This window comes from Poecile atricapillus, chromosome 1, assembly GCF_030490865.1.
Source record: "Poecile atricapillus isolate bPoeAtr1 chromosome 1, bPoeAtr1.hap1, whole genome shotgun sequence".
Taxonomy (NCBI): domain Eukaryota; kingdom Metazoa; phylum Chordata; class Aves; order Passeriformes; family Paridae; genus Poecile; species Poecile atricapillus.
In genome coordinates, this window is record NC_081249.1 from 124886039 (window position 1) to 124899168 (window position 13130).

The window sequence follows — 13130 nt, forward strand, 5'->3', positions numbered from 1 at the left end:
GCTCACTGTTATTGAGGTTTCCATTGTAGAGACTTGGCTTAAAAAGCCGCAGCCAACCAAAAAAGAAACCCAAACAAGCCCCCATGGAACAGCAAACACAAACTGCCAAGGAACATGAATAATGTGTTGTTGTAGAAGAGGGCATATGGATTCCATTATTTGTACTTCAATAAAGACAAATTTATCATCAGTATCAGAGGGGCTATTAATATTTAACATTGTTTATATCTGAAGTTTGGAATGTATATCAATGTTTATGAACTCATCAGGGTTATATGAGGAACTTCTCTGAGCTCCTGATATCAGAATTTTCCTCAGTTATCACAAAGGGTATACAAAGAGCTGTTGTGTTGTAATTTATTCTGAGTTCTGCAGAAATATTTTTGTCTTGAAACTGCCTAAGCTGCATCTCTGTTGCTAATCTATTTACGTGGATGTGTGGGACAGCTGCTGTTAAAGAAAGCAATATCTGATTTAGGCAGGGGCCAAAGAGGTGAGCTTTGAGAGAAAATCTAGTTAGTGCTACTCAATTGAAGGGCATTGTGGAAGAAAATAATATTGCTGTCTAGCACAGCATGGATACCTCAGTTTCACTGTAGACTTCTTCATTGTGGTTTTATAATGAAGTTTTAAAAATACTAATTTTTCTTGCTCAAAGTGTTTTAAGTGAATACTTCTAGGCTGATAATGTGAGAATACTGTCTGTCCCATCTCAGTTAGGTTTGGTGTAAATCTTGCGCACAGATGCCATAAGGCTTGTTCTGCTGGCAGCCTCCCATATTTGGGTCACATCTGGTGTTTCCAGAGGATGCTTTACCATATGAGCATGGAAATCCAGCTGTATTCTAGAAGTTAATGCTTGCGGCAGATGATGATTTAAATCTTCAATAAAAAAGTTGTGTTAGTGTAAAATTAAATTTCAGTTTATCCCTTGGGAACCTCAGAACAGTCCCTGATGGAGAATTCATTGAAGACCACCAGTGACCTGCAGACCTGACTCTGTAGCCCAGTAAAACTGGGAAATGCTGAGGTTTAGTGTGGAGTTGAGTTTCTTGTGCACGTCAGCAGCAGAGTTCTCGTTCTCACAGGTGCTGCTGCTTTTCTGAGGGCTCTGTGTGTGCATGAGCATCCTTGTGGTTTCCCTGGCAGCTGCATCGGGGGCTTCTGAGGAACCCAGAAGAGAAGGGGAGGGCATGGGAGAAGCTGTGCTAGAATAAGGTGCTGCAGATGTCAAAGGGGAAGGGAAGAACATGTGGCTGTTTCAGGTGTTGCTGGCAAAAGCTTGCTTTGTTTATCAGTAAAACTGATCAATAAAAGTGGTTTTAGCAGCTTACTTGCAGATCACAAATCTAGCAAGTGCTAAAGTAAGGTGGAGTTTTTTGATGTCTTTGTATTTCCTTATAAAGAAACGTCTGCAGTGCTACAGAAATACATTTTTAACAAGCAAGTTAATCCAGACCATTTCATACAGCAGGATTTGCATGTAAATCTCTCCACTCTAATTTAGGAGAATGGTGGAAATTGAAATTATTTTCAGAGGAAATAGGCAGTGCTGAGTTTCCAGCACTGGTGAAATGAAACTAAGTAGTATCTCATTAAAGAACCTGTTTTTACTGAAGTGATCCCAAGGGTCTTGGGCAATAGCTTTTTGTGTTAGAAAAGTTAAAAGACTTTAAAACCTAAAATGCATTTTCTCTACTAGTATAAGACAGATTATTTATATTCTTAGTGTTTTATTTCAACCATTAAAAGGGTGTGATTCAGTGCTAAACCTGAAGAAATTCTGTGGGGTTTTATTTTTGTATGTTGTTTCAGAAGATAAGAAAGGTCTTCTGAAAAGCCTTTTTTCCTTTTAATATTAACGTATTAGACCAAGATAATTATTTAAGGATAATCACTGCTTTGTATGCATTCTCAGGCTATCTGCTGATATCAAGGTTTGATCCTTGATAATACTGCAAATTTATTGACAAACCTCAGTTTTATATTTTCTTCTACTCTGGTGTGAACAGCCACATGAGGAGTTTCTTGAAGGCTGCAATGGCTTTGAGCTGTAAGCTGTTCTCAGTCCCAAATTCTGGGTTGGCATGAAGGACAGCAGTGCTGAAATAAATGCAGAAGGTCCCCATTTTCTTACAGGAGTGGCACAGGAGCATCCATCGGAATTTGGAAGCGCTGTAGACACACTTGCCACAAGTCAGCTCTGTGTGTGTAAAGTTGCACATCCACACTCTCTGTGTTCTGTGAAGTGAGGGGTTATTTGCAAAGCTGGGGCCAAATGCACCAAGGTGATACAGGCTGTAGATGAATGGGGTTTAGTCTTTGAGTGCTGTATTCAAGCAGAACCTAAAGAATTTCCTTCTGTGCTTCTGAACAGAGCAGAAAGGAAGGATATGAGTTGAATGCAGGCCCTGCTAGATCTGTGTGGTGCTTTGGCCCTTATTGTACTTGGGGTCAAACTAAAGAATTGCAATTGTCTTTTGGTTTTGGAATGGATGCTTGTAATCCAGACCCCACTAAGCCCATGGAAAGTGGTGCCATTGGCTTCAGGGAAACAGGCACTGGCACCAGATACACAAACACTGATTTGCTTAGATTCACATTTCTAAGGTTTGTAAGACTTTTACTTGGCCCCCTGTTACCTAGATATAATGATAAAAGTTTATGGGAAGGACAGGTTTTTAAATTAGGATGTGATATCCTTGTTCCTTAGTGTCTCGGGAGAACCTTTTATTATAGGTTCTCCTGAGACACTAATGTAATGTGTCCTCTCTTGTGAGTCTTGCTATTGAAGTGGTGTGTAACTGTTTTGGGGTTTTCTTTTGATCTGAAAAGTGATATGTGAGCAACAAATAAAAAAATATGACTGTTCTAGAGACCTGAAATACCAAGTAACTAACTTAAAGATGGTCTTTCCATTATATCTCTACGTACAAATGTTGCCAAGTATCTTGTCTTTATTTCATTTTAGTTTTCTGTGCATAAAATAATTAACAGTGTATCCACATAGAGAGCTGTCAGCTGTTCACAGCCCACTCAACTGTGCTGCCTTCAGAGGCAAAATAACTAAACCCTTGTGGCCAAAGAACTCCTTTATTTTTCTGCTTTGTGTACTTGTCCAGTTCCTAGCATACAAAATGCTTTGGATGACCATGATTTTGCAAATAAAGAATGCCTTGTAATTTTTCTTAGTTTTTAAGGAAGGGACGCCTCTATCCTCACTGGTGTTCTGTTCTGTTGGATCTATTAGTGTAGCAGCATAATGACATTTACTGCTCTGGTATCTGTCGCTGATTTACTTCAAATTTCATTTTTACAGAAGAATACTGGTTTGGTACCTCTGGAAGGGCTTGTGCATTGAGGTGTTTTTGCCATTTCTGTTCCTTGAGGAGCAGGGAAGTGTTTATGCAGTTTTTGAGGATGACCTCAGATTCCCTGAGTTCAGAGAAGCTAAAGTCACCTAAAAAAATCTTTGCTTATCTTATGTCTTATTAACCAGGCACTGGATAACTACAGAGTGTCCCTGAAAATATTCTTTATACTCTGTTTAGAGTATTGCTGCACACTGACTTTTAAAAAATGTTTCCATATAGGCCAATTTCTGGAAAATGTAATTACAAGTTGCACAATAAGCAATCACTATCAGGAGCTCAGAGTGTTTAAACTGTGTGTATTGCTCTTAGAGAGGAACCCTGCAGAAGGGAAAATCACATATTGAAAGAATTAAGCAGGTGTTAGCCTAGATATTTATAAGCAATTCTAGCAAGCATTGAATTTGGCTTTTTCTTCCACTGGCAAAGAGTTTAATTTCAGTGTGAAGATTAGAATTTCTACATTGGTAAGGTTAATGTTTGATTTCTTTCTGGCCAAGTGCTTTGTGGGTACAGCCAAGCTTATTGACCAAGAGTGATGTTTTCTGCAGAATCTGATCCAAAAAGGAAGGAAAGTTGAATGACATCAATTAAAGAAAGTTGTAAAAGGAAGTAATACAATTAAACTGTTTGAAGAGTTTCTTATTGAGGCTGTCTTGCCATTTTGCAGACTGCTTGAGGCAAATTCAATGCTTTTTGTTTCTCCCTCAGCACTGATTGGTAGGCATTGTGCTTGGTTTCAAAGCTTTATTTCTCTCCTGTCTTGAAGTGCTTACAGTGTTTCTGACAAATACCAGCTGACTTGACTTCTGGTCCTCAAGGAACCATGGGCATATGGGGGCCTTGAAGCTCCTGAATTCAGGTGCTTGCTTCAGATACTGCCTTGGAGCAGTGCTGATAATAGGGAAATTTCAGCAATCACACCTCCCCTGCATAAAAAGAAGAACTTTTTCTAAGGTGCACTAGAAGCTGTTTGAGAATCAATGTGTTAATTGTCTTTATTGACCTTGGATACTTTTGCAACACCTAATGCAATTTGTGATTTAATTTCCAGTAAAGGATCTATACAAGAGATATTAAACTGTTTTATATGCATTCCTTTGAGCATAAGAAATCAATCTCCATATTAAAATATTAGAACATTAGGAAATAGAGAACTGGAATTATGTTTGCCTTTTTAACTATGGGTAATACTGTAGCAGGACATGAATTGGACTAGTTCTGTGCAAGCTAGTGCAGTATGTCCAGTGGAGTTGTGCTTTAAGAATTCCTTTTTCAGTTTAAATGTTGAAGCTCAATAAGATATTTGTGTTTATAGGAGAGTTGTGCTCTGTTCTACAGAAAACTGTCACAAATACGAAATGTATATTTTCATAACAGTTTACTTAAAGGAGCAGGCACAGCTTATTCTAATCTGCTATGGTCAGTCCCACAGCAAATTCCTACCAGAACTTGTGGATCTGATTTCTGGGATCATTCACCATTCATTCCATGTGAGGTTGATATCTTCTAACTATTTCTTTCCAATTAAATTGTGGTGGTGCTTCCATCCTTCTGCACTTAGTGAATCATAGGAAATGACTGGAGATACGTCAATTCTCAGAGACCTGAAAAGTGTTTTTGCTGCCAAGTTGTAGTGAGGCCTGAATTTGGGTGTGGCTCCTAGAATAATGCAGTGCAGTTAGGTTGGAAGTACCCCATAATCTGAGTTGAAAGGATTTTGTATAGTGAAGGTTAAACAGAATAGTGCCAGTCCATGTTAGTTCTGCAGTGAAGAGAAACTAAAATGCTTCTACAGAAGAGCGAAGTTACTTCTCTGTTCTTAACTTCCCAGGCAGATTTCACACATGACTGGGGTTCTTGCTGTGATGTGTGTAGTTATGTAATGTCTTGAAACCATTTGATTTTGCAATGCAGAAGCCAAAAGGGGACCTTCCTCCTTGCCAAATAGAGAGTGAGGTAAACCTTGAAAGATGCAGAACTTCTTTTGATCTTGCTGTGGAAGCTGCGTAGATGGTTTTTCTTTTCTTTTTTTCCCCCCCACTTTGGTCTTTTTTGGTGGTAAATGAGTTGGAGATTGGAACAGAAAAACACAATGGGAACTAGTTAATTTCATTTTTCCCCTTGGAAATAAACTTGCTCATTCAAAGAATTGCCTTAGTTGTCAGGCAATTGCCTTTTGTTGCTTACAAAAAAAGAGAAGATAATTTCATTGCACTTCTGCAGTATCAGCACACCTTTTAGACAGAGATTTGCTAAATCCTTTAGAGAAATGCACTGATAATCTGAACAACAGGCAGTTACCTGCTTACATATAAACATGTATAAAATGGAATTGTATGTATCCTGTAGTTAAAATTTAGCTGTACATATATGAAAAAAATCACAAATCTGAGTTTATGTTATAATCTGTTTTGTACATAAATGTCTGTAAAATTAGTCTTCTCTCTCAGATACCTCCTTAAAAGACCTGGAAATGTAAGTCTTGTGTTACATTCTTCAAAGCCAACCGATCACTTCAGTAATGGTTGGGGCAACTGTTTTATAAAATAACCAAACAAAAACAAATGTATTTGAATCTTTAAATAAGCACAAATCCCAAAGATTAATAATGTACTTAGTGATGTTGTAATGGTGTCCTGTTGTAAATTAAATCCCAGGCTAACCTGTGCTTTGTGGATGTAGACAACCATTTCATCGAGCTGCCAGAAGACCTACCCCAGTTTCCAAATAAACTTGAGTTCATTCAGGAAATTTCAGAGATACTGATGGCTTTTGGAATTCCACCTGAGGGAAACCTGCACTGCAGTGAAAGTGCCTCCAAGATGAAAAGCCTCAGAGCATGTGACCTGGTTTCTGATAAAAGAAATGGGAACATAGCAGGATCACCTCTGAATTCCTATGAGCTGCTAAAGGAAAATGAGACTATTGCAAGACTCCAAGCACTTGTTAAAAGAACAGGTGTGAGTCTAGAAAAGGTAAGATATGAAATGAGCTGCACTCTCTATGGTCCTGCAGTGGCAGATGGTCTGAAGTCATGGTCCAGAGATGCTGTATGTCTGTCTTCACTAGAAGGAACTTTCTGTCAGCGTGTTCTCAAACCCTGTGAACACCTGTAGAGACAAGGACAAGCTTAAGGGAGAGAGGGAATGGGATTTAACCCTGCAGCATCTGGAAAAACCTTTACTATCCACCAAGTGTTTTTTTACCAAGATAATATGTTTAAAAATGGCACTTTGCCTTGTTTATTCTTGGTTTTGAGATTTATTCTAAATTAGCACCACTTTTTAATGAGCTAAGTGGCTAAAATTGACATCTAGATAATCCTGAAGTTTGCATCCAGTCTTGGTTTCTATAGATATCTTTCCCATTCTATGTAGAATATATCCATAATTTTGCTTCTATGTAGTATATTTGCCATAAGGTTACTGTGATGCTCTCTTCTAGTTAATGTTGTAGAGTTCAGGAGTATCTGATTCCCAGCAAGTTGACACGTACAGCTTGTGATGATCCTGATTGGACTTTTTGAGTGATTAGAATTGTGAAACAAAAAATAAATTGTTGCCCCTTGTGCATAAAATATACTACCTGAAAGACCACTGGGAGGTTTTTTAGCTTTTATGGAATGAAGACTATCACTGTTGGTGATTTTTTTCCCCCTATGAACTGAATATCTCAAATCTAGTGCTTTTTTCATAAATTTTAACTCACATCTTAACTGAAAATGCATTTTCCTTTCTTGAAGATTACTCTGAGCTGTGTAGTGGGGAACTGTGATTTACACTGCTAAGGGCTTAGGCTACAGGGAATTGGCTACTAGACATGCACAGCTTCTTCACTGTCTTCATTTGAAGGCTGGCATGTGTTTGACAGTTCTAAACTTGGAGTTGTTTGACACTAGGTATAGATTTGCCTAATATGCAAAATTTTAAGGGTAGTAAAAACCTCTAAAAAGCCTATGCAGGTGATTGAAGGATAAAAAAAAAGTAAATTAAGTCTGTGGCATACATGGGCATGTATGTTGTTATTTACCCTTTTTAGATTTAAAACTTATCCAGTGCAAACAGTACTGAAGTAAGTTTTGGTTTATTATGAAAAATTTTCTAAGGTTTCTGTCTAGATTTTTTTTATTTTACTCTTTTATTGCAGTGGTTGGAACAGTAAGTATTTTTCTTTATTGAAATGTTGACTTGAAGAGTAGCAGCTGAATGGCAGATTAAAATCATGTATGCCTGGAATACCTTACATATTTGTGTTTTCCCTTACTTTTTCAGCTGGAGGTGCGAGAGGAGACCAGTAGCAAAAAAGATCTTAAAATTCAGTGTGATGAAGAAGAATTCAAGATCTACCAGCTGAACATTCAGATTCGGGAAGTTTTTGCCAACCGCTTCACCCAAATGTTTGCAGATTACGAAGTGTTTGTCATTCAGCCCAGTCAGGACAAGGAATCCTGGTTTACAAACAGAGAACAGATGCAAAACTTTGATAAAGTAAGTTGTAATAAAAAGGTACATCAATGTAAGAGGTAAAACTGTATTCAAACCTAAGGCTTTGTGTATTGGGCCACCAGATGGAAAACTGAACTGTCAAAATGGTAATTCTGTAAATTTCAGTGTTCCCAAAAAAAAGTAATATCTCAGATATGTGGAAAAATATATACAAATATAAACTTCAAGAGCTAAAGATGGTCTTTTAAGGATACTGTAGAAAAATGCAGCTTGCTCTAGAAAATAGCTTAGCCTCACTTTAGGGCTAACCCCCCACATTAAGGTTAAATAATACTGGTGGAAACTGTTTGATTTTTAACCAGGAGAATTCCAAATATGTTAGTGAATTAAGTCATGAACCCAGATAATGCTTGTATACCTGTGTACCAAATGTTTCCTAACTCTTTTGTAGAGAATCATAAGACCCAATTCTTCAAATTTTTGAACTGTCTTCTTTGCTGGAAATATTTGTCAGCAGGAGAGTTCACATGGGTGAAGATTGTTGCAGCACTGTCTGCTAAAACACTCCTCTGATTTCCACCAAGTTGTATGAAGAGATTCCCATTGATTTCACAAGCTGTGAGCCAAGCCAGAAGTCCCAAGTATGCACACCCGTGGTACTGATGGTGTGCTTTGCTGGGATCCTGTTGAAATTTTTAAAAAATTAAGGAAATTTTTTTGAAAATTTTGATTTTTTTTTTTTTTTTTAATTAAGGAAATTTTATCCCATTTTGAGGATAGAATTGATGTGTGTAATAAAATCAGGCTTTAAGTGGTACCAAAGCACTCTCATACATCCTTGGTCAGAAAAACTGTGCATCTGGTGGATCTCTCTCTCTTTGCAGACTCCTAAAAACTCTTATCTCTTCTTGTCTCTTAGGCTTCTTTCTTGTCTGACCAGCCTGAACCTTACTTGCCTTTCCTCTCAAGATTCCTGGAGACCCAAATGTTTGCATCCTTTATTGACAATAAGATTATGTGCCACGATGAAGATGACAAAGACCCTGTTTTGAGAGTTTTTGATTCTAGGGTGGATAAAATCAGGCTGCTGAACGTCAGGACACCGACTCTGCGCACATCTATGTATCAAAAGTGCACAACCATTGATGAGGCTGGTAAGGGCCATTAGGCACCTGCTGGACAATTACTGTAATTGGTCAGTTCTGTTTGTTGTAGACATTAGATTAAGTAATGATTCATGATTTGAAACCTCAAAAAAATAGACCAAAATAGCAGAGATGTAAAGCTTAAATGGGGGACTAAATGTTTTCTGTGATGTTGAGATGTGAGATGAAATTAATGTAAAGTAGAACTCAGATGTCTTCTTGCATGCTTTGTGTGTGAAAGATGTCTGAGCTTAAGAAGATAAATATTTTTCTCCTTTTGGTGGCATTCTTTGATGTCAGAAATGCTCTTGTACCCTGTTGAAATCAGTAAGCAACTCCCACCTCATTCTTTAATTTGACATCTGATTTTAATTGAAGATAGGTGATTATAGATACGTGTCTGATAAAAACACCTTAAAAAAAATTAACTTTCTTACCATTTCAGAGAAATCTATTGAATTAAGGCTGGCAAAAATAGATCACACTGCAGTTCACCCACACTTGCTGGACATGAAAATTGGACAAGGGAAGTATGAGCTTGGATTTTTTCCTAAGCTCCAGTCTGACGTTTTATCCACTGGCCCAGCAAGCAACAAGTGAGTAAGCTAAGGCAACAGGTGCTGAATCTTGGCAAGATCTTAGAAAGCAAAATCGATTTTGGGTTTGTTATTTCAAGTGAGAACAGATCAGATCATATGGGGTGGGGCTTTTGCTATGTCTGGTTTTTTTTTTTTTTTTTTCCTTTTTTAAATCTGGTCTTCTTGAAGCAAATTTGCTGACGAAACCCCTCTTATGTTTGTGATGATAGTTTGTGTGCTTTGAGTTACTTACAATTATTGTCAATATAAAAGCAGATCCCCTTTTTTAATCTCATGTAGGAGGTAGCAAATATTTTAGGATATTTTCTTATAAAAACCTCGAAGTGGGTTTTTAAGGGGCAAGGCTTAAGTTATCCCTGGAATTGTGGGTTAAAAAAAAGGAAAAATACAAAGCAAATGTATGTGATCTAATATTCTAAAATATTTTGGTTGCCCAATATTCCAGAGATTCTTTGTGTGTGTTTGCAGCTGTGCTTTGGCTGATGTAACTGATGTCAGCATGTTCAGTATAGAATAAGCTGGAAACCTCTGATTGCCTCTGCCCTTCCCCTGACTCCTGACATTTGGCTGCTGTTATTCCCCCATGTGTAGGTGGACAAAGAGGAACGCTCCTGCTCAGTGGAGGCGCAAGGACAGACAGAAACAACACACGGAGCACCTGCGACTGGACAATGACCAGAGAGAGGTGAAAATTGCTCAGCTCTAGAGATCTGATTTCTTCTTTCCTAATGGCCTGAAAAATGCTCAGCAACCTTTATGAAATGTCTAGACAGTTACTTGCAGTTGATGTCTGCTCTCCCTTAAGTGTATTTAATACAAATGAAGTAGCAGACCAAAAATACTTTATTTTCTTATTATGAAAGTTATGTAATTTTTGCCCCCTCTCAGGACAAAATGGTATCTCACATAGGAGAGTTTTCTGAAAATATAATCACATGATTTCAGGTTGTTCTGGGTTTTTTTTCTTTTAAAGGGGATGAGTGGGAAGAGGGGAATTAATAGTTTCTAGCCATCTATTTCCCATCTCTAAATAACTTAGTCACCCTGTGCTTCTTTTGTGTATTTGATGGAGGAAAGATAACCACCTCTAGAGAGGGATTAATTTCATTCATCCTAAAATCAGGAGCATTGCCCTTTGGAGTTGGCTAAGTGTCTTCTGTAGACCATAATAAATGTCTTAAGGTGACAAAGTGAGAGACAACCTCATTGCTAAGGTGAGAATGTGATACCACCCATACTGTCACATTTGTGTGCCTGTTTCTATACAGCACAGTCTGATGCTGATTTACCCACCTTCTGACCTGATAAACATCTCTCACCACTGCTCCTACAGCTGACACAGTTTTTCTTTGTGGTGGTTTTGACAGCTCTGAGTGAACCAATTGCAGTATAGTTTCTGATTCAAACTGTTACACCAGGTGTTGATTTATGGGTGATTCCAAGAATAGTCAAAGTATTAGAGGTTTTTGTTTGTTTACTAACCCCAGAGTTTTGCTTTTGTTTGTGTTTTGTTCATTAAACACAGTATTATCTTGCCTTGTTAAATATCCTTAGAAAAGCTTAATTTTGAGTTTTAAAGGAGTAGTAGTCTTGTGTCTGTTAGGATAGTGTTGTGAAACTCAAGTGTGTTTGTTCAGTTTGTCCTTTTATGGTAGTGATGGATTTAATTGCCTTCCTAGTGCACTCATTTCCAGAATTTACTTACTGGTTTGTTAAAATTTTGTTGAATTATAGTGTCATCTCTGTCATCCATAGCCATGTAACAGAAAAAAATCTGCATAATAAAAAACCTCTTTGAGTAGTTTCTGGCTCTGACATGTTCCATATGCTCAGATAACTCAAAAATGCTTTTTACTTAGATGTAACAGAAATGAATAGTAGATGATTTCTAACCTCATTACTGTGCTAAACAACACAATTGTTAAAGCATGTAAATTTCTGAGCTAATTACAAAGGCAAAAATCTACCTCTGGTCTCTGGGGTGTTTGTTTTGGTTTTTAACTGGTTCCTCACAAGTTCATTTCCTATAGGAGTTATTCTGTCTCAAGAGGCAAGTAATATCTGAGGAATAAATATTTTGAAATACATGCTCAGCTGGGGGTACCAAGTGCCAGTGGGAATGGTGCTGTTTTTTAGGGGTTTATGCTGTATCTCCTTGATGACATAATGGTCATTGGACACTGACCCTTTCTCTGGGTGAACCTCAGACTTCCACAGTAAATTTGAGAGTGGGGGGGAGGGAGTTCTTCTGAGATGAACATTGGGGGTCAGGCTGAGCAGGAGGTGTCAAACTGCAGCGTTGGGAGTTTTAAACAAATTGAAGCTTTGAGGCAGCCAGCAAAAATCTGTGTAATTGAGACTTTTTACTTGCAAACATTTGTGCCCAGTGGAGGGCAGACTTTACACCAATCCACTGATTTAACACCATCTTTTCTTTTTTCCTTTCAGATTCATTACTTATGAATTTATTTTTATGTTGAATGCTTTGGAGTTCTGCATTGTATTATGTCTTCACTCTTTTCCTTTTCTGTTTTGCATGCTCGCTTTTATTACTTCATATGTGCTTACCTCTTTCACTTTACATCTGCTTGGCTTTTTGCTACCAACTTATCCTGCCAGCACCTGGACTTTTCCATGTCAGAGCTTCAGTTGCAGTTATGTTTAGACTGGGACCAGCATGATTGGCCCTTCATGCCCTCTATAAAATCTGTGTCAGAGCATTATCTGGTATGTCCAATGCACAATATGACTGTAATCATAGTTCTGGATAAAGATGCATAATTAAATGTATATATCATAGCTCTTTAGTGCAAGGCTAGTGGAGAAGGTGGGTTTTCCCTCTGTTGTGTTAGACAGATCTCTTCACTGGCATTTCAGTTGGTCATTATTTCAATGTAAGCTAGAGGGGTCTCCTGTTAATTTCATGTATGTACTAATCCTGAATATTCCATCATTTCCTGTAAAGAACTTCCTTTCTATCACTAATTCTCAGTTAGCTGTGCCCCAACCAACCTGTGGTCTCCTGGCTTCCAAAATATTTGTCATATCACTCTTGTCTCTGGGGTGAAAACAATGGCAGCTCCTTGATGGCAGTAATAGGAGCAGAAGAGCTCTTTTGAGTAGAGTGGGTTCAGGAAATAATTTTCCTCAAAAATGCAGCTGGTTCACAGCTGAGAGATGTTGCTATCATTTGCATTTTGCAGCTGCTTCCTGAAAGAGCAAAGTTTTCTTGCAGCCCCCATGTAGACCAGTCTGCCACTTGAATAGTTTTGGTCTGGGTAGTTTTTGCAAATTTTCATTTGAATGAAAAATATAAGGAGACAATTAGCAGTGGTGTAGGGAGTAACTGAATCTCTATGCATCTGAATATCCTTGGCAGTTTGTGTTGTGTTTTTGTAATTCAGCAGCCTGTGTTCTGATACTGTATAGACAATATAAATGGGGATTTGACCTCTGGTGAAATAGTTTAAGTCTCTCAGCCCTAAATAATATTGGATATAAAAAGGGGCCTGTTTTTAAAGAGGATGTGATCCTTTCCTCCTCACTCCAGAGGTGTGGGTTATAAAG

General features: G+C 38.0%; 1 protein-coding gene across 2 annotated transcripts in view; it reads left to right on the plus strand.

The window, feature by feature from the left end:
• The window catches only part of DENND5A (DENN domain containing 5A), a 64293-nt gene that overhangs the window by 29478 nt on the left and 21685 nt on the right, over positions 1 to 13130 (plus strand). For both annotated transcript variants that reach the window (XM_058838343.1, XM_058838351.1), the window contains exons 6-10: positions 6032 to 6349; positions 7646 to 7861; positions 8739 to 8973; positions 9410 to 9560; positions 10155 to 10248. In XM_058838343.1, the coding sequence (XP_058694326.1) occupies positions 6032 to 6349; positions 7646 to 7861; positions 8739 to 8973; positions 9410 to 9560; positions 10155 to 10248 (1014 nt within the window). The remainder of the gene's footprint in view (positions 1 to 6031; positions 6350 to 7645; positions 7862 to 8738; positions 8974 to 9409; positions 9561 to 10154; positions 10249 to 13130) is intronic.